The 21,894-nt window shown below is 39.6% G+C and overlaps 2 protein-coding genes across 2 annotated transcripts; both read left to right on the top strand.

Moving 5' to 3' along the window:
• Positions 1-1,370: 1,370 nt before the first annotated feature.
• LOC105008502 (olfactory receptor 10A4-like) lies at positions 1,371-5,264 on the top strand (the record flags this gene model as incomplete). The annotated part of the gene is made up of 6 exons (XM_010867819.3): positions 1,371-1,735; positions 2,837-3,014; positions 3,805-3,907; positions 4,456-4,659; positions 4,770-4,918; positions 5,171-5,264. Coding segments are annotated over exons 1-6 (954 nt in total), but the record flags the coding sequence as incomplete, so codon positions are not given.
• Positions 5,265-5,266: 2 nt separating this feature from the next.
• LOC105008503 (olfactory receptor 6N1-like) lies at positions 5,267-13,337 on the top strand. The gene is made up of 7 exons (XM_010867820.2): positions 5,267-5,280; positions 10,848-11,065; positions 11,317-11,494; positions 11,652-11,754; positions 12,482-12,685; positions 12,792-12,940; positions 13,193-13,337. Exons 2-7 carry the CDS (start codon positions 10,849-10,851, stop codon positions 13,335-13,337), a joined length of 996 nt encoding a protein of 331 aa, XP_010866122.1. The 5' UTR covers positions 5,267-5,280; position 10,848.
• Positions 13,338-21,894: the final 8,557 nt, after the last annotated feature.

Genomic DNA, 21,894 nt, shown 5'->3' with positions numbered 1-21,894 from the left:
CCTGTTGCTATGGATGATGTCGTGTTCCACAAACAAGCCTAGGTCTCTCATAGCAACATGTCACGTTGCCATACTGAAATAAAGATATTAAAATAAAATTGTAAGGTAAGTCTCACTGATTAAACATGAAACCAAGAATTACATACTAACTAGTCAAGATACGTTCAACTAATTGTCAGCCTCTTACATGTCTGGCAGCTCGTAAAAATATGTGCATTTATCTTTTGATGGTTCAATAATTTGTGCAATTATGACCCATTAATAGCACCAACTACACCGGGTGGTCCAGCGATGGCCTAGAAGTCGGCTTTGTTTTTTGTAGTTGGCGAATGAGGAAACCAAATGATTTGTCGGACGATATGGGCTCTGGAGAGGACATTTATTGTTTGATGTAATATTCTACTGACAGAAGACTGACATGTTCATAATTCGTCGGCACTGCAGAGCTTGCGTTTTCCCTGTGGCCAAGTAATGTTGTCACAACCTTGATCTCCGGTGTTATTGTTTGGGTTGTTTCTCTTTGTTGGTGAAGTGACTTCATCAATGATTAGCTCTACTATGATCATAATACCCTCGCAATTAAGCCAGTACCTTTTTAAAAGCTCTGTCAAAAGTATTTCTAAAACATCGAACTGATTACATATCGGTTTGCAAGCAGCAGCCCTTTTAGGATTGTATGTAATTTAGTCGTAGTAACTTTTTCCAGATTTAGGAGCTGGTTTAACACCAAAACACTTTGTGAAATAGTCTTACGACAAACATTTATGATTTCTAAAGTTAGGTCTTACATGTTTTAAAGAGTTTCTCCTAAATCAGCAAGTTAGGAGCTACTTTTAGCCTTAAGATGTTTCGTGAATATGGCCCCACCTCAACCTGATGACGGTGAAAACCCTTTAATTGACACGGGACAGAACAATGTGACATCATCAGTGGTCAGTAATTGGCTGTTGGCTGTCATGTCAGAGGGAATACCTGGTATAAAGGTGCCAGATATAGAGCTGGGCAACACCATAAACCTCTGGAACCTGTTGGTTGGTAAGGATGAAAAGATATGGTTAGATTTCTCTCTCAGTCACTCCATCTTAGAGGTAAGCATAAAGAGATATAGGGCTTGGTATCTCACTCACTCCATCTTAGAGGTAAGAATGAGGAGATTTAGGTCTTGGTATCTCTCACTCTCTCCATCTTAGATGTAAGGATGGAGGGTGAGAGGGAGATCATCCAGGGTCTTCAACACCTTTTATTCATGTAAATATCATAGTTTATTGTATGGATAAAGAAACACTAGGTTTCTAGGAGATAGCTAGATATTAATGTTAATTGTAGAACTCTGACTGACTCTCTTTCTCTCTCAAAGAGAGAAACTGGAAGACAGTAGAGCAAAAAATATCCATGTGAAAATTGATTTTACTGTCCATATATGAATGAAAGGCTTGCTCTTTGTCAGACTGTCTTTCCTTTCTCCACTCCTCCATTCATTCCCTCCACTCCTCCCTCCTTCAGTTCAGTATGGTGGAGGTGAATGATGAGAACTACACACGTGTGTCAGAGTTTGTGATCGTGGGTTTCCCGGGGCTCCACCCATCCTACTTCCAGCTGATGGCCTGGTTCTTCTTCTGCATCTATGTCACCACGATATTGGGGAACTTCCTGCTGGTTGGGCTGTTTGTCCTGGAGAGGAGCCTGCAGAAACCCATGTACATTATCATGCTCAGCCTCACCCTGTCTGATATTGGTAAGATACTCAGTCTGATCCTGTCTGATATTGGTAAGATACTCAGTCTGACCCTGTCTGATATTGGTAAGATACTCAGCCTGATCCAGTGTGATACTGGTAAGAAATTAGGGTAATTAATTAATGTTTGCCCTGTTAAATTCTCTGTCTTTCTCTGTCTCTCACTTTCTCTCCTCTCTTCTTCCTCCTGAATTGGAGTGCTTAGGGAGTTTAAGTGTGTCTTTGGTTCTCAGTCATCAGTGACACGGAAAAGGTCATGAAAGTGTGCTGTTAAAATTAATTACTTAGTCGTACTATATCTGTTCACTTAATACCTTATACATTTAAGCAAAATCCTCTTTAGCAAACAATGTAAATTATCTTATATAAATGTCTTTAGGCTCTGCCTTTGTTTGTTTTCTTTTTTCTAGTCCAGTGACGTCTTTCAGGAAGAGAAGAGCTGAGACCACTGTAGACCATTTCCCTTAGTGCCAGTAGACATGGTCCCCTGCCCAAGGTGGAAGTCCTGTACTGGTGAGACAACAGAAGGACTTATCCCACACGGAAAACTAATGCAAAACATTTATGCACTATGTAGATGACTTCTCAACATATATTTAAATATGTGCCCTGAATATGTTCATTAAATAAATAACCTGTACTTCTCACAATATCATAATACAATGCATGTCATATATTTTAATGTTGAATATTATCTGTTAAAATAATGAGCTATATGAATATGGAATACTTGAAGCATTTCTCATCAACACATCATGGAATTAACCTTAAAGACATTATTTTCCAAATGGGAAGCAAACCAACTTAACCACCAGTCTAAGCCTAATTGCATTACATTAATTACTGTGAAAAGACAATTATTATATTTTTACAAACAAGCCGATTTGTAAATTGTACAGTATGTATTTCCCTTATATATATTACACATATTAAAAATATATGTTTTCTAAATATATGTCAATATATAATATCCGTGTGGGTATTCCTTCTAAGAAGGACTTAAGTCAGTATTGTTTCATAAAGGCCGTTTCACATTAGAAGTTTTTGCAGTCTTTAAAATGTCTGTCTCAAAAGTCTACTCCTCTTTCCCTTTTCTTCCAGGTTTTGCCACGGTGGCCCTCCCCAAGGTGATAGCTCGATGGTGGTGGGACGATGGCAGGATTTCCTTCCATACCTGTCTATTCCAGAAACAGATGATCCACTACTTTGGCACCTTGAATTCTCTCATCATGATGACCATGGCTATGGACCGGTACCTGGCTATCTGTCACCCTCTTAGGTACCTACAGAATGCTGAAACATTTCAATCAATTTTATTGAAGAAATGTGTGTTGGTCACACACTCATTGCTCTTTTTTTGTATCTTTTCTCACCTCACTTTCTCCCCATATGGAAAATAAATATATTTTTGCAATGCAAAATGTATGTAGAATATATGATGAATATATGTCGAATACATAAAACTTGCTTCAAAATACATATTAGCTTTTAGTCCGAAATGTATTTGAAAATGTATAAATACATTTCAGTTTGTCCAAATGTATTTCGCCTTCAACAATGCTTTCAGTACAATTGTAATTGCATTTTTCAGATCATGTGAAAATAAAAGGATGAAATGTAATTACAGACGTATTGATTATATCACATTAAGGTGTAGAAACACATTTTATAGATATACATGACCAAAATACATTTAATCTTATAGTCACAAATATAGTCTAAAGTACGAAGGTAAACTTGGTAAGACCACTACTTATGAATTAATCCTGTTTGGAGAAGTGGTAATTGCGCCTGTCTATGTAACAAAAGGTTGCAGGTGTGGATCACCACCTAGTTCATGTTGCATTATATTTAGACATGCATTTAAAAAAAGTATCAAATACATTTTTATAAACATATTTAAGTGGCCAATATAAAATAAATTGACATATATTTACCAAATGTATTCAGGAATATATTTTCCAAATGTGTTCAGGAATATATTTTCCAAATGTATTCAAAAATATATTTTAAATACATTTATTTTCCGTATGGGTCTCTCTCTCCATCACTATCTCTATCCTCTCTAGATACTCCATGTTAATGACCAACAGGACCATGACTGGTTTAACAGTCTTCTCCTGGATGTCAGCCACAGTCGCACCTGCCATTGGCACCATGGATTTCACCACGGTATAACAAATATATTATTATAATGGTTATATTATTATAAATTAAATATACATAGAGGAATACAATTTGCCACAGCTATTGGGGATGGTTTGTTGCCCTTTCCAGACAAAACTATTACTTGTGGTTTCCCTATATTTGTTTGCACTGTGCTCAATGCTTGTCTGGAGCTGTCTTTACCAATCCCTTTGGCCATATGATAAATGCTTTTCTGCATATATGTATTGATGAAAACAAAATGTCCTTCTGTTGTCTAGACTTTTCTAATATCTGCATGGATTTTGATGACAGTTTCTTATCTTGAAATAGTCTATGGAAACTGTATTCAGTGGGTAACTTTTTATTAAACAAACTACAGTGATGTTTAGCCACATCTAGCTAAACATCAGGGTGGCAAGCATTGATTTCAGGTGATTTGTATTAAACAAATGACAAATTCACTTGTCCTGTTTACTTCCATAGATGCTTAGTTTGTGGTGACAAAAAATATCAAAGGTTTGCATTGGCTGTTTTACAATTCTGACAATTAATTTCTTTGTTTTATCTCCCAGAAAGTGGTGTTCTGTGGTCCCAATCGTATCCTTCATGCATACTGCGATACAGTGTCCCTGAACCTTCTGGCCTGTTCCAACATAGTGCCGATCAATGAGAAATCCTATAGCCTGGCCATGTTCGTCCTCCTCGCACCCTTCACCTTCATCATCTTCTCCTACATTCATATCATCGTCTCTGTGATGCGCATAGCCAACGCCCAGGTCAGAGTCCAGGGACATGGAGGAGGGGGTTAGATCAATCCTAACCTTAATCCTAACCTTGATCCTAACTCACTGAGCATTCCTCTCCATCTCTCCCCTCTCTCCCCCAGGGCAGGATGAAGACCTTCTCTACCTGTGCTACTCAGAGTTTCATCATCCTACTCTACTACATCCCACGCTTTGTAGTCTACTCGACTCCTTTCATCCCAAAGCTGATCATTCCCATTGACTTCCGCATCGGCCTCACCCTCCTTTATAGGTAGGTAGACCATAGTTTAGAGAGGGGGGTCATGTACCAAAAGGTGACTGGTTGATGTATGCAGACAGGTGATAAACAATGTTGAATAAACCACTGAAGGCATTCATGAAAGAGGGTTGATTAAATCCCAGCTTGTGTTTGTGGGTGACTGGAGAAAATGCAGAAGAAAATCTTTTCTGTTGTAGCAAATACACCAACACTATATTGTATATCTTCACCTCGAAAATCTCACTATCCTTTTTTATTCTACAGCCTGTTACCCCCAGTCGCCAACCCATTTATCTATTGCTTCAGGACCAAGGAGATCAAGGCCATCCTGGTGCGCTGGGTACATGGCTGGAGGAACAACATGACAGAACACAGTAAACACAACACCATCACTGCCATCACTAGATGAGGGGTTAAAAGGAGTTAGGTTTAGGGTCAGGTTCGAACTGGGGACAAGGTTATATAACATAACTCCAGGTTATAACATGTTAATTCAGGGTTCTAATGTAAATTCAGGGTGATGACACGTTATGTTTCTCATAGAACAGTCCGGTTGTTATCAGTAGATGACGCATGTGGTTCTGACTCGGTGTAAAATATTCGGGGTTTTTTTGAAGACATTAATTTCATTGTTTTGAGTGCTGTCATATTGCTTTGGCCCAATATACTATCTGCCAGAAGGAGACTGATGGCAGCAAGGAACCCCTCGGTCAGTGCGATGCTGTTATATAGTTGTGCTCATGAGTTTGCATTCCCTGGCAGAAATTGTGAAATTCTGGCATTGATTTTGAAAATATGACTGATCATGCAACAAAACTGTCTTTTATCTAAGGATAGTGATCTTATGAAGCCATTTATTATTACATAGTTGTTTGGCTCCTTTTTAAATCATAATGATAACAGAAATCCCCTAATCAAGATTTACAAATCCCCTAATCAAAGGTTTGGCCATGTTACAGACACACAAGGTGAAACATGTGGCTTTTTAAATACCAATTAGTGTCTGTGTATAAATAGTCAATGAGTTTGTTAGCTCTCATGTGGATGCACTGAGCAGGCTAGATACTGAGCCATAGGGGGCAGAAAATAACTGTCAAAAGACCTGCGTAACAACGTAATGGATCATTATAAAGATGGAAAAGGATATAAAGACATCCAAAGCCTTGCAAATGTCAGTCAGTACTGTTCAATCACTTTTTAAGAAGTGGAACATTTGGGGATCTCTTGATACCAAGCCAAGGTCAGGTAGACTAAAAATAATCTCAGCCAAAACTGCCAGAAGAATTGTTCGGGACACAAAGAAAAATCCTGCAGGAAAGCTCAGGTAAAATATAGGCTGCTCTAGAATAAGATGGTGAGCACAATATGATGATACGTAAAATACTTCAAAAATTAGCTGCATGGTCAAGTTGCCAGAAAGAAGCCTTTACTGCACCAATGCCACAAAAAAGCCTGGTTACAATATGCCTGACAACACCTTCACAGCTTCTGGCACACTAATTTGGAATGACAAGATCAAAATAGAGCTTTATGGTCACAATTATAAGCGCTATGTTTAGAGAGGGGTCAACAAGGCCTATAGTGAATAGAATACCATCCCACTGTGAAGCATGTTGGTGGTTCACTGATGTTTTCGGGGTGTGTGAGCTCTAAAGGCACGGGAATCCTGTGTGAATCAAGATGTCAAGATGAATGCAACATGTTATCAGAAAATACTGGCAGACAATTTGCATTCTTCTGCACACAAGCTGCGCATGGGACTTTCCAGCACGACAATGACCCTAAGCACAAAGCCAGTGGTTTCAACAGAAAAAGGTGAAGGTTCTGGAGTGGCCATCACAGTCTCCTGACCTTAGATCAAAGGGGATGCAGACTTTTGAACAGGGGTCAGTAAAATTATTTCTCTGTTGCCATGATTTGTTTTATGATTGTACCATTCTGTTATGACCGACAGTTGAATGTGAATCCCATAAGAACTAAAAGACATTTGTTTTGCCTGGTCACTCATGTTTACTTTACAAATGATACAGTACATTTATTACCAATTCTCCAAGAGTACACAAACGTTTGAGCACACCTGTATATCAAATACATGTAACACCCCTGAAAATACAAATCATGTAATACTCTCAAGCTTTACTTACAAGTCATGAACAATCAGAGCACGCCTGACATACCACTCTGGAGCATTATGTACATCAGATACCCTAACCCAGGGACCTGCAGGCCATGCACAAAGCCCTTCAACACATTAGTGATGTGTATTTCGCAAACGATTTATTCTTTTTGAACAAAGATTCTAATTCTTTACTGAATGACTCGAAAAGATCAGAGTCAGGGTAAAAGAGTCGAACATCACATCACTACAAAACATCCGTACCAGGCTTGGAATATCATCATTTCAGGGGCAAGGTGATTTGGCCTTTGTTATCACAAAACATTTTAGGGCACAAAGGCCACATGCTAGGGCAAAAATGCCATTGAGTGAAATAAGAGGATTTGGAGATTACAAATAAACCACTTTATTATTACATTATTCACTTTTTAATATCATATTTTAAATAATAACTTATTATAACTGATGTTTTTTTCCAATTAAAAAGTTTAAAAATCATGTTTTAATCCTTGAAATTACATCTACACCTCCCTCAAAATGTGTATAGATTCTGGAATGTTTCATCTCAGAAATTTTTATTGGGAGCATTCACATGACAACAACAAAAAGGCTACGGTATTAACAGTTAAGTAACGTTAAAGCTAGCTAGCCAGAACGATAGCATTCAGTTACCCAAAAGTAAATCGCTAAGTATGCTTTAACATCACAAACACCTGCGCTAATGAGTATGGCCAAAATAAACAAATATGACTTATTTGTGTAATTAGTCATTTTAGTTTTTTTATCATTCACCACAAACGCTGCCATGTCGAGTGATGTCAAACCTAACGTTACTTCTCGGAGCTCTCAAAAAGCGTTCAGATGTATTCTCCCCTTTCAGAAGTTGGAACTTTCCCACCTCCCAGTTGCTCATGAATGCACCTTCCAAAACAGAAAGGTTTGATTCAGATAAGCACTAAATAAGTCAGCTATCTATCTATAACTAGTTAGCTTGCTTAACTGCATGTAGTCCATTCTTGGGGTGATTCTCAGTTGCAAACTTCAAACAAACTTACGAATAAACTGCTGACCTTGAGATTTTGACAGTAGCAGGGGCACAAAGGCCACAATGGCCGTAGGCCGTGCAATGGTTTTTGGGGCATTACAACCAGAGTGAAGGGCAACAACAGCCGTGGCCATCATGAAATTCATGTTTTATACTTTTGTCCATGCGCAGAATCAAAAACCGCTACAGGTAACAAAAAAGTTTAGGTAAAACACAAAAATAAAAATCAGTTAAGGTAAAACCATCACAGTTAAAACAAAAATAGCAGGAAATTGTTACATTTACATAGAGGTTATTCCCCTGATAGCACAAGAACTTGCATTACCCAAAGCAGGTACAAGTAACAAAGAAACAAAACTCTTCCAATAAATGTTTAAAATGGGCAAGGGGTCAAGAGTCCCAAGTTTAAGTTTGGTTTGCAGACTATTAACTATATTATTGCAGTCTAATATTATAAGCAAGACTATTATTATAAGCAAGGAGAGGAAAAGGCATTCATACCCAAATCAATGGAAATTGCAGGGGCCTCAAGTGTTATCCAGGCTTGAGATCTGTTTTTCTGAGTTATATTTCTAATGATAATAAGTGATGATAAATAAGAAGATAGTTTATGTAGAAGTGCTTTGTAGACAAAAACATGAGAGGTATAGTGAAGGATGCCCTGGCCAATCAACAGTCTAGTGATAGATGATCTGGCAAATCAGCAGTCTAGTGATAGATGATCTGGCAAATCAGCAGTCTAGTGATAGATGACCTCGCAAATAAGCTAACAGTGATAGAAAAAATTATTAGATTTTGTACATTTGCCCACTGACAAAGAAATTATCTGTCTATCATTTTAATGTTAGGTTTATTTGAACAGTGAGAGACAGAATAACAAAAAGAAAATCCAGAAAAACGCAGTGTTTTTCCTGCACTCAAAGCTCATAGGCAACAGCCTTCCCCAAATCTCACACCGCCTCTGTGTGTTGGCATGGTAAAACATGATTTTGCGCCCATATATAAAATACCAACGAAACACTGCAGCTAAAATGACGGTAGGACGTAACTTTTTCCATATTGAGTATTGCCAGGTGGGGTGTGTTTCCCACACAATAGGGCTATTTTTAATTGACTTGGGCAAGTCTATTTTTTTTCACGGTTTCACGGTCAATGAAATCTGGCAACCGTGCATACAGGACCAGACGGGTCCAGACAGATCCTAGTTTTCTTTTACACCCAAGAATGTCAAAATATTCCATTAAAACTTAACCTCAAACTACATCTAATCCACAAAACATGTTTTTAAACTTTTCCATCAGATTAGGGTATGTACTATCACCAAAAATATTAGGCTATACATGCAATATATAGATTAAAAAAACATGATTAACTTATTTAAGTTACTAACAATATAAATATATGATTAAGTATGTGGCGTCAAGGCAAAGATTGGGAAGAAATACTTGACAAAGCTGTGAAAAATACAGCGCTGTTTTGTTTTTTATGCAAGTCTATATTGAAAAGATTATAGCATAAAGCTGATGAGTGATTTAATATTTATTTTTAAATAACATGCTAATAGTTCTAGGTTATGTTAAGGATATATATATATTTGCATGAATATTTTGGTTGATATTAGGGAGGACATTGAAGCGTGCTCAATTGGACATGGTGCAGCTAATGGTGGACAATACAGTTAACAATCTAGTCTGTCAATCTAGTCTGTCATTTTCTGTTCAATGTCCGTTCCATTGTTGTTCTTGTCGGTTCTTTTGTTAGCTATATTGCCTTCTAAATTTCAATGATGGCTTTAATTGTGATAAAGAAAATCTGAGTGCTGCCAGCATAATATCCTGCTGCTAAAATAACGCTAATGAAGCCTCGTTTGGCCATCACGACATTCACATCAGTGATATAAGGTAAGTAGTGGATGAATGTGCTGATTGCAAGCGAGCATACTTTACTCATGATTCCAAAAGTTGGCAAATCAGTCAGAACGCAGCAAAAAGTTGATAAACTATAATTAACTTAATGAAATGGTGAGTATTTAAAAAATAAGGTGTGTGAACGGAGGTGAGCGGTGGTGAGCAGTCAACAATCTCTGGAGTAATAGCATCACGTGTGTACACACACACACACACACACACACACACGTTTGTACAGCTGCCCTCATGGGGACCAGAAAAAAGAAATTGCATGCTCCCTTGCCCTAAACTTAACCCTAAACCTAACCCTTACCCTAACCCTAACCTAACCCTAAACCTAACCCTAACCTTAACCTCAATTAAGTAACATTTATGCTTAAACTTTACCTGGATGTAATGCCTAACCTTAACCCTAAACTTAACCAACAACGCCTGGACCTTAAAGAAACCCCAATTCTAACTATAAAATCAATTGTAAGTTTGACCCTAAACCTAAACCCTGAGCCGGAAATTGACTTTTGCCTCACGGGGACCGGCAAAAGGTCCCAATGAGCTCAATTATTTCTGGTTTTACTCAACTCATTGGGACATTTGGTCCCCATTCGTTCAGTAAGACCTAACCCACACACAGACACACACACACACACAAAGTCCCCCTTTAGGATTGAGCCCATTTCACTATTTAAGTCCAGTATGTATGAAGGTGAGTACACTAAAGGAGAGGTCTGACATGCGAATGTTTAGATTTTTATATTCACGGTTTTATAATTCTGTATTAATTATAAATTGGGATTGTATTTATCATTCCTATTATTGCCTTAGTACTTTGGTGACAGTATTGCGATCACTTAATTCTATTCTCTCCCCATTCAGAATGTTACCGGGGAACTACACACATGTGTCAGAGTTTGTGATCGTGGGTTTCCCGGGGCTCCACCCATCCTACTTCCAGCTGATGGCCTGGTTCTTCTTCTGCATCTATGTCTGCACGATATTGGGGAACTTCCTGCTGGTTGGGCTGTTTGTCCTGGAGAGGAGCCTACAGAAACCCATGTACATTATCATGCTCAGCCTTTCCCTGTCTGATATTGGTAAGATACTCAGTCTGATCCTGTCTGATATTGGTAAGATACTCAGCCGATTTGTAAATTGTACAGTATGTATTTACCATACATATAAATTATATGTTTTCTAAATATATGTCAATATACAATATTTGTGTGGGTATTCCTTCTAAGGACTTAGTCAGTATTGTTTCATAAAAGCCGTTTCACATTAGAAGTTTTTGCAGTCTTTAAAATGTCTGTCTCAAAAGTCTACTCCTCTTTCCCTTTTCTTCCAGGTTTTGCCACGGTGGCCCTCCCCAAGGTGATAGCTCGATGGTGGTGGGACGATGGCAGGATTTCCTTCCATACCTGTCTATTCCAGAAACAGATGATCCACTACTTTGGCACCTTGAATTCTCTCATCATGATGACCATGGCTATGGACCGGTACCTGGCTATCTGTCACCCTCTTAGGTACCTACAGAACAACATTTTATTGATGTTGGGGGAAAAAAATCCTGATTGTTTTTGGTTTCCGACCCATTCACACACAACACCCACCACGCTCTCTCTTCTTTCTCCTCTTTTCTTCCCCCATCTCTCTCTCCGTCACCATCTCTACCCTCTCTAGATACTCCATGTTAATGACCAACCGGACCATGACTGGTTTAACGGTCTTCTCCTGGATGTCAGCCACAGTTTCACCTGCCATTGGCACCATGGATTTCACCACGGTATTACTAATCTTTTATTATAGTGGTTATAACATTATTAATTAAATGTACATACCGCAACACTTCTGCCACAGCTATGGGGATGGTTTGTTGCCCTTTCCTGAATAAATTATAAATAAGTTTCCCTATTTTCCAGATAAATTGTTTTGCACTGTGGTCAGTGCTTGTCGGGAGCTGCCTTCACCTATTTCCTTTTGCCATATGATTAGCCTGGTAAAGTCATGTGATGCTGCTGTTCTGGGTATTCCTCCTTTTCCATCAGTTCCAATTGAAAGGGGCCTTTCTGCATATATACATTTATGAAAAACTATTTACTTCTGTTGTCTAGACCTCTCTAAACTCTGCATGTTTTTCTTGCCCTGAAGTAGTCTACGGAAACTCTAATCAATGGTTAACTTTTCATTAAGATTACAAATTTCAGTGAACTTCAGTGAACACATCTAGCTAAACATCGGCATTGATTTCAGTTGATTTTTATTAAGCAAATGACAAACTCACATGTCCTGTTTACTTCCATAGATGTTTAGTTTTTTTGTGACAAAAAATAGCAGAGGTTTACACTGGCTATTTAGAGAAAAATTCTTATTGTTTGCATTTTCTCATTAACCAATTTTTTATGAACCAACCAACAAACAAATGTAGTTAATTTAAGCTAGCAGACACGGAAAATAGCTTAATGAATATGTTTCACTATCCTAAAAAATTATTTCTCTGTTTTATCTCCCAGAAAGTGGGGTTCTGTGGTCCCAATCGTATCCTTCATGCATACTGCGATACAGTGTCCCTGAACATTCTGGCCTGTTCCAACATAGAGCAGATCACTGAGAAATCCTATGGACTGGCCATGTTCGTCCTCCTGGCACCCTTCACCTTCATCATCTTCTCCTACATTCATATCATCGTCTCCGTGATGCGCATAGCCAACGCCCAGGTCAGAGACCAGGGACATGGAGGAGGGGTTTAGATCCTAACCTTAATCCTAACCTTGATCCTAACTCACTGAGCATTCCTCTCCATCTCTCCCCTCTCTCCCCCAGGGCAGGATGAAGACCTTCTCTACCTGTGCTACTCAGAGTTTCATCATCCTACTCTACTACATCCCACGCTTTGTAGTCTACTCGACTCCTTTCATCCCAAAGCTGATCATTCCTATTGACTTCCGCATCGGCCTCACCCTCCTTTATAGGTAGGTAGACCATAGTTTAGAGAGGTGGGTCATGTACCAAAAGGTCACTGGTTGATGTCTGCAGACAGGTGATAAACAATGTTGAATAAACCACTGAAGGCATTCATGAAAGAGGGTTGATTAAAACCCAGCTTGTGTTTGTGGGTAACTGGAGAAAATGCAGAAGAAAATCTTTTCTGTTGTAGCAAATACACCAACACTATATTGTATATCTTCACCTCGAAAATCTCACTATCCTTTTTTATTCTACAGCCTGTTACCCCCAGTCGCCAACCCATTTATCTATTGCTTCAGGACCAAGGAGATCAAGGCCATCCTGGTGCGCTGGGTACATGGCTGGAAGAAAAACATCACTGAACAGAGTAAACCAAACACCATTGCTGTCATCACTAGATGACATCATGTCAGGGTTCGGTCAAACAATTATCAGCATGGCCAATTATTGGATCCGATATTCATAAATTATCCAATTATTGGAATCGTTAATTTTTCAGATATGATTGTCGATAAAGTATTTTTCTTTAAAGGTGCTTCTCTGGCTCAGATGCAGCTGCATCTCTCTGAAAGCTTTCTGCTTGTTGTCTGACTCACATGAAAATAAAACACGACATTTTGTAGACGTGAAAAAGATTATCAAAATTGTAATTAGTTTTGTAGTAATAATTGTTTTTTTTATACTTATATAAAATGTTTGCAAACGTGTAATAAATGCTGTAGTTAAAAAAAAAGTATTGCATACTTGTAACTAACTTAATATTTGGAATCATATACTCCATTAATTGCACTTGCCTATGTAAAATATGCACGCACAGGTTTTGTCACAAACATTTTGCTAGACCTGTGACAAAATCATTTTTATTTGTAAATCACAATCTGCAGTGGTACATTTTAGTGTTTGTAAGCAGAGATCCCCATGAATACTCAGATTTGCATGCCATAGTTTTCTCTGACCAATGAACTGAGCTCAGCGCATCCAATTTTCACATTTTAACCAATCTGAGTAGACTCTGGAACATGCAGCACCAGTGTTTCAACAGTTTCAACTCATAGCGATTATAATAATTATTTTATTATGCATTTACTCATTACCTTTGAGTATTCAGACACCGTCACTATCTCAAAAAATGTTTTTGTTACAGGCTTTACTAAATATTTTTCCACACACAACACCCCTTAATTACAAACCAAAAACAGTTTTTATTACATTTATAAATAAATATAAATATCTCAGGTATAGATAAGTATTCCAACAAGGGCTGCAACAACTAATCGCAAATAATTGCTAACATTGATAGTAAAAAAATTTGGCAATGAATGTCGTTATCGATAAGTTAGATCTACGCAGCAACAAAAAAAAAATATTTTGAAAAATGTCCGGAGACTGAGAATTGATTAATCAAACTGATAATCAACAGATTAATCGATTATGAAAATAGTTGTTAGTCACATCCCTCTATTCCAACTTTTAATTCAGTACTTTGTAGAAGCTCTTGTAGCAGCAACTGCAGCTGTAAGTCTTCTTGGTTCTGCCTCTACCAGCTTTGCACTCCTGGATTTGGGCAGTTTCTCCCATTCTTCCTTGCAGATCTTCTCAAACCCGGTCAGATTGGATGGGGAATAGTGTTTATGCTCAGGCTTTGCCTGGGCCACTCAATATAATTCACAGACTTGTCACAAAGCCTCTCTAGGGTTGTCTTGGCTGTTTGCTTTCAGCTTTTGTTGTGCCGAAAGATGAATCTTTGCCCCAGCCTGAGGTTCTGTGCACTCTGGATCAGGTTTTCTTCAAGGAATCTTCCAGTCTCTGCAGCTGAGAAGCATCCCCATAGCATGACGCTCCCACCATATTGCTTCCCATTAGAATAGTGTTCGCCAGGTGTGCATAACCTTGTTCACTCCAGATGTAGCCCTTGGCATTCTTAACAATTAGATTTTAGAAAAAATATATATTTTCCTCTTGCTCTTAGAGTTCGGTATGAGGCGGTATGTCAAATGCCTTTACTCAAAAGTGGGTCCATCAAGCTACAGGTACCAAATGTACCATTCTACAGAGACAGAAATGTTCTCAAACCCTAATAATGTTGCTGACTTTCCATTAAACGTGTTGGGGAATAAATACTTTTTTTTTAATCACGTGGTGAAGGATGGTGAAGGATTATCTGGCCAATCACCAGTCTAGGCAAGGTTGACCAGGCCAATCAGCAGTCTAATTAAGGATAACATGACTGGTCAATCATCTTATCAGTCTACTTGCATTTATATTTTTAGAGACAGGTGTAGAATCTGAGCCTTAACAATTACAATATGAATGTATGTTTCATTGGAAGTGAATGTGCCTAGATAATGAGAACAACAGAAACATCTCTGTTTAGATTATCTCTCAGTAGGTAGCGCTCTAATGACAGGAATGTTTACGATGGCCATATGGCATGGGGGTTGACTTCTAAAAAGTTAGAAACGCCCTTAATGTATAGGCTAGCTGGTAACCAACATTACAGTGAGAAGAGATTGACTGAGATGAGATTGAGGTTGTGTAAGGAAGACCAGGTCCGTAACCTCATGAACAAGACTTTCTAATGCTGCAATAAATAATATACTTTCTCTCTCCCTTGACAAACGGGTATGCTAATTATTACAACCACTATACGAAACGGCCGATTTCTAACACAGGTATACCCAACACCATTGTAATGTTTTGGTAGACCCAGATTTTTAATTAACATACATAGTTTTCCCATAAATGTATTAAAAATTTTTTTTTTTGCATTATATGTGTTGTATTTAATATAACTCTGGAACCACTGGGGTGTGAGATGGTTGTCCTTATCGTTATAAGTCTTGACAATATTTGGCAAGATATGTTAGATTAAGAGGTCCTGGTCCATGGTTGACTACTACTAGGAAACATTACCCAAACAGACTAGAAATTAATACCACAGAGTTGACCGGAGTGGTGAAACAATTTCTTTGGTGTGCTGGCAGGCAAACAACTACCCAGTGGACCGGTCTGAGATGCATTAATGTTGATTCTTACTACTCATGTTAGCAATCAACCTAGGCAGCATTGGCTGGCTATTTACATCACAAAGAATGGGTTTTCTGACAGTTTTGGAAACCCCACAGATTTCATGTATTTTCAAAGTCAAACAATGCATTTCACAAAAATGCTGGTAAACCTATAAAAGTAATTTCCCTCAGATTTAACATTTCGTCATACAGTGGTTGCCAGCATGAATAAACCCAATATTTAGAATTTCTTAGGGGAGAACTATGTTGGCATTATCCAACAACATTTTCAAAAAATACATTTTACAAATAACACAGCCGAATGGCTGTTGTAGTCGTGAGTCAAAACCACTACGATCACTATCCATCCTAGAATGTGATTTAGTACCCATAAGGTACATGGATCATCATCATCACCTTCGCCTAGACCAAAGTTATCAAACAGTCTTGTTAGTGTACCTACATGTACTGTGGTTGAGTTGGAGCTGTTGAGAGTAATGCCTTTTACTTTGAAACAAGTCAAGCCTTTAACAGTTTTGTAACCGTATGTCTTTGGCCCACCAATTTGCACAATGCTATCACCATTTGGAAACTCAACTGTCAAGTCACCTAAGAAATGGCCCAATTGTAACCAATCCCCGTGGCTTGTGACAAAGATCACAAATTCAGTCTCTGTGTAGAGCACTCGTATACAGTGAGGGAAATAATTATTTGATCCCCTGCTGATTTTGTACGTTAGCCCACTGACAAATAAATGTTCATTCTATAATGTTAATGGACTGAAATCCTGCAGCGCCCGCAAGGTCCCCCTGCTCAATAAGCACAGCTTGCCAATGAACATCTGAATGATTCAGAGGAGAACTGGGTCAAAGTGTTGTGGTCAGATGAGACTAAAATGTTGCTCTTTGGCATCAACTCAACTTGCCATGTTTGGAGGAGAAGGAATGCTGCCTATGACCCCAAGAACACCATCCCCACCGTCAAACATGGAGGTGGAAACATTATGCTTTGGGGGTGTTTTTCTGCTAAGGGGACAGGACAACTTCACGACATCAAAGGGACGATGGACTGGGCCATGTACCGTCAAATCTTGGGTCAGAACATCCTTCCCTCAGCCAGGGCATTGGAAATGGGTTGTGGATGTGTATTCCAGCATGACAATTATCCAAAACACACGGCCAAGGCAACAAAGAAGTGGCTCAAAAAGAAGCACATTAAGGTCCTGGAGTGCCCTAGCCAGTCTACAGACATTAATCCCATAGAAAATATGTGGAGGGAGCTGAAGGTTTGAGTTCCCAAACGTCAGCCTCGAAACCTTAATGACTTGGAGAAGATCTGCAAAGAGGAGTGGGACAAAATCCCTCCTGAGATGTGTGCAAACCTGGTGGCCAACTACAAGAAACGTCTGACCTCTGTGATTGCCAACAAGTACTAAGTCATGTTTTGCAGAGGGGTCGGATACTTATTTTACTCATTAAAATGCAAATTAGTTTATGATATTTTTGACATGCGTTTTTCAGGATTTTTTTGTTGTTATTCTGTCTCTCACTGTTCAAATAAACCTACCATTAAAATTATAGACTGATCATTTCTTTGTCAGTGGACAAACATACAAAATCAGCAGGGGATAAAAAAATTTAAAATCCCTCACAGGCAGAAAGGGATAAGGAACATGATGTTGTCTTACAGGATGAATATGCAGATTCCTACCCCCACCCCTTTTACTGTATAAGTACTGCAGATTTTTCGGTGTTACTTTAGAGAGGCCTCACGGTTTATTCTATAATCTTTGACTCTTCTCTCCTTGCAAGTAAATAATAAAAATTGTGCCAAAAGAATGTTGTCTCTGTACTTACTTCCTTAAGAGTTCTAATCGATGGAATTGCCATCATAGAAATTCATAGGCTGTGTCCACACTATTGCTTTAAGTGTAACCATCAACATAGTATGCACCGATTTTCATTTCACCTTGATTCAGAGCATGCTGTATCAGTATATTCTCAGAAGAGAGTTGATATTCAAGCCATTGCATCAAGCTGTTTGAATGCCCTTCATACAAGCTGAAGCAATTGTAATTGATTGGAATGGGTCAATACCACCAGACTGGATAACTCAAGTCTATAACACATACAGCCCTCTCTCAAGATGACTACAATAAGCCTTTATTGCATCCTTCATGACAAATGGGTCTGTGGAAACCATTTTGCACTATTGCAAAAACTCATGTTTAATTTTAGCCATCATTGTATTCAGACTGTAGTAATGCAGTTCTGGGTGGAGCCAACGTTGTTGTTATTCTCCTTGACATTATTCAAGGAAAGTAGCCTTGATTCAAATCCTTGAACCCCATAGATGATAGGGACGCCACCAGCTTCATAGGTTGGATGCAGTGACTCAATGTATCTCTGACTGAATGTGCAGTTTGTAAAAATTATGAGCTTGCTCCCATTAGCAATAAGTGACTTGCCAATACCATTGTTAACCTGTTCTTGCAAGGGCAAAAAAAAGTCAATTTCCGCCTAAAATGATGTACCCAAATCTAAATGCTTGTAGCTCATGACCTGAATATAGTAGAAACTTTTTTGGTTCCATTTGAAAGGAGACAGTTTGTAGGAATTATAAATGAATGCAGGAAAATATAACACAATAGATTTGGCAGAAGATAAAACAAACCAAAAACATGCGTTTATTTGTAAAAAAACAAAATTCCTCATCATGTTTGAGTTGCAGTGGGGAAGGCCAAACATGGATTATGAACCTGGAGGAACATTCCACTTGATCCACTAGGAGCATGTGTCAGCAGGATGTGGGTACAGTTTCATGGCCATTTGATATAAAATTCTGTGATCTAATTACTCATTTGTAAAGCAAGGCCAAAGGACACATTATGAATTTTCAAGTTCATACCTACACAGAACATACAACAGTGCAAAGGTGATTAAAAAAAGGGTTACACACTCCCAGGAAAATGTGCTTCCCTTCGGTACTGGGGGAATGACGGTGGCATCTCCTTCTATATCCGTCATATTTTGCATAGTACTGTACATGAAAGGGGTCTTTTGGGGTTAACACCTAGGGGCCCACATGTCTAATGGCTTCCCCATCTCACTACCAACTAATACCCATCCTCGGGGAGCAGTATTAGGGCCTTGTTTATTGAATTGATAAGCCCCAAGAGCAAACGGTCCCATCAGATTTGCAAACGACTGGGCTTCTTCTGAGGAGGACAGGGATAGTCCCCTCCAACTGAAGTCAATTAAACCCAGCGGAGAAGGAGAATGGCGAGGCCAAGACCCATCTCACAAAGAGTGCAGGGGTGTTAATAGCATCTGCCTTTTAGAACACATTAAATACACTTTTGTAAAATAATGTGTGTTAATAGGTAACACTACTTGTTGTTTGTGACTACTCTATGTCATGCTTTCTAAATAAAACAAACAGTATATTTTTGTTCAAATGTAGATATTTGAGAGATTTGCTTCATTTCTTTAGCATGATGAAAAGAGACCTATAAGCGATGTGTTGAAAACACCTGTAACGATTTGGTGTAACACAAACAAACACTGAGCACAAAAACACAACGAAAGAAAAGGGCTGACTAACGCAGCAAAACGAAGGCAGGCAATGGGTACAAAGCACTTACATATAACAGCAACACACAAGACATCCAAACACAACAAGAACAATGATCCGCAATGTGGGGGAGCAGAGGGGAAACATTTAAACACATACAAACGATATCAATTGGGACCTGGTGTGAATGATTGAAAACATGTGACAGTCCGGGATGTGTTCATATGTGTTGGAAACTGAGAAAGTACAGCACGGTGGCACTGCTGCTCACCGTACCATGACAATATCGTTCATCATGAACCTGATCCTAGCTTAAATGATTTATGAATATGGGCCCAGATGAACAGGCCTGTACAGTAGATTGTGGAGGTGAGAGCAGAAAGGTTTCTGTTGGCACAGGGTTGCCATGCAACTCACAATACAATATTATCACAGAATTTGGGTGTTCTGTGGCTTTTACAATTCTATTTTTATTGCTACTCCTGTGATTTTATTGAAATGAAAGCTTCCAGACATACTACTCAAAAGATTGAACGATAGGACAAATCATTTTGATCAGTTGTGAAAAAATAAGTGCTGAAAACATATTGGCTTCCTATTGGAAAAGAAGACTGAGGAAAAGCAATGACGGAAAAGTACTGGCGCAAACTAGCAAAATGTTTAATCATCATATGTAACTGTATGAATCATTTCCTTCATCATTCAGTTATAATCCATACATTTACAGCAGTCAGAATACAGCTGAACTCATCTGAACCTTAGCATGACCTGCATCCATCCAAATTACCTGCCTATGTTTGTCTGTCATCTCAACAACAAGCGGACTCTGAAGTTGTTCTCCTGAGGTCCTATTAGTGTAACTCTTTTCATCAAAATACCCGCTGCCTCCTCACCTGTTATTCTCTCACCTGTCTCTCCGTCTCTAGTGGGCTGTTCTTACCCAAACAAACACGGGCGCATGTCAGTTACCTCCATTTCCCCTTCACTCCCTGCAAACACTCTGGGAATCACATGTTCTAATTAACAACAGGTGCTCATTAGTGAGTCAATTAGGAGTCCCCCCTCTTTCTCTCTCCTCTCCCTCCCCCCTCTGTCTCTCTCCCTATCCCTGTGTCTTTCTCCTCTTCATCCTCCCTCTGTCTCTCCCCCCCCATCTATCTCCTCTTCTCCTACTGTCGCTCTCTTCTTCCTCCCCCTCTGTCTCCCTCCCCATCTCTCTCTCCTCTTCCTCCCCCTGTCTCTTCCCCCCGTCTCTTTCCTCTTCCTCTCTCCCTGTCTCTCTCTCTCCTCTTCCTCCCCCATCTCTCTCCTCTATCCCTCCTCTCCTCCCCCCGTCTCACTCTCCCCCCCCCCCTGTCTCTCATCTCTCCCTCCCCCCTGTCTCTCACCTCTCCCTCCCCATCTCCCCCCCAGCACCTCTCCCTCCCCCCAATGTCTCTCTCCTCTCCCTCCCCCTCAGCCTCTCTCCTCTCCCGCCACCACTGTCTCTCCTCTCCCTCCCCCCCATCTCTCTCCTCTCCCCTAGTCTCTCTCCTCTCCCCTCTGTCTCATTCTCCCTCCCTCCGTCTCCACCCGAGCCCCTCTGCCTGCCCCCCCCCCTCCCCCAGCTAGGCTTCTGTCAGTCGGACATTTAACGGAAAGGGGAATGAAAGTTGCCAGTGTCTAAAAGGGGAAAAGTTGGAGAAAGGCCAAAATGACAACACAACAAAGCTGCTCATGACCCCTGGCACAGAGCAGCAGCTAGGATTTGAGGCCACTTACTGTCAGCCTGTGAACATGGCCCATGAATGTCAGGTCTAAAAATCGGGGTGAAAATGTGAGCAGACCTTTTCAAGAATGAGCACCTCCCATGGCCTCAATCCACAATAACAACATCAGCCATTTTCAGAGAATCACCATCAACATCATAGTGACCTCTGACACAAGACTGTTTGTGGTTGTGTGTTGCCGGTGGCACTACAAGTCTCACCTTACCGGCTATCAGATGTTGTGTGTGTAAATCTGTTAGAAATTATTAGTTAAATGAAGTGGGAAAGGAGGCAAGTCCTATAACCTTACAGAAGGAACATATCTGACCAGTCACATAGTCAATTACACATAATATCCCCCACCCAAAAGAGAACAGCATCTCTCACACACACACACACACACACACGCACGCTCACACACACACACACACACACACACACACACACACACACACACACACACACACACACACACACACACACACACACACACACACACACACACACACACACACACACACACGCACGCAAAGAGGGAGTATTTAAGTCAGGCATTTAAGTCAGGTATGGTGGGTGGACTCGGCACACTCTGGCCATCGTCTAAAGGAGAGGAAAATGTATGTTATGAAT

This window comes from Esox lucius, chromosome 7 (assembly GCF_011004845.1).
Source record: "Esox lucius isolate fEsoLuc1 chromosome 7, fEsoLuc1.pri, whole genome shotgun sequence".
In the NCBI taxonomy this organism is placed as follows: Eukaryota; Metazoa; Chordata; class Actinopteri; order Esociformes; family Esocidae; genus Esox; species Esox lucius.
This window is presented reverse-complemented; position numbering and strand designations above follow the sequence as displayed.

Bases quoted from the DNA above. Each gene is read 5' to 3' on its own strand.
- LOC105008503 (XM_010867820.2), top strand. From the start codon at position 10,849: ATGTTACCGGGGAACTACACACATGTGTCAGAGTTTGTGATCGTGGGT. The intron at 11,755-12,481 runs GTATTACTAATC...TTTATCTCCCAG, and splicing joins GCACCATGGATTTCACCACG to AAAGTGGGGTTCTGTGGTCC. The intron at 12,686-12,791 runs GTCAGAGACCAG...TCTCTCCCCCAG, and splicing joins TGCGCATAGCCAACGCCCAG to GGCAGGATGAAGACCTTCTC.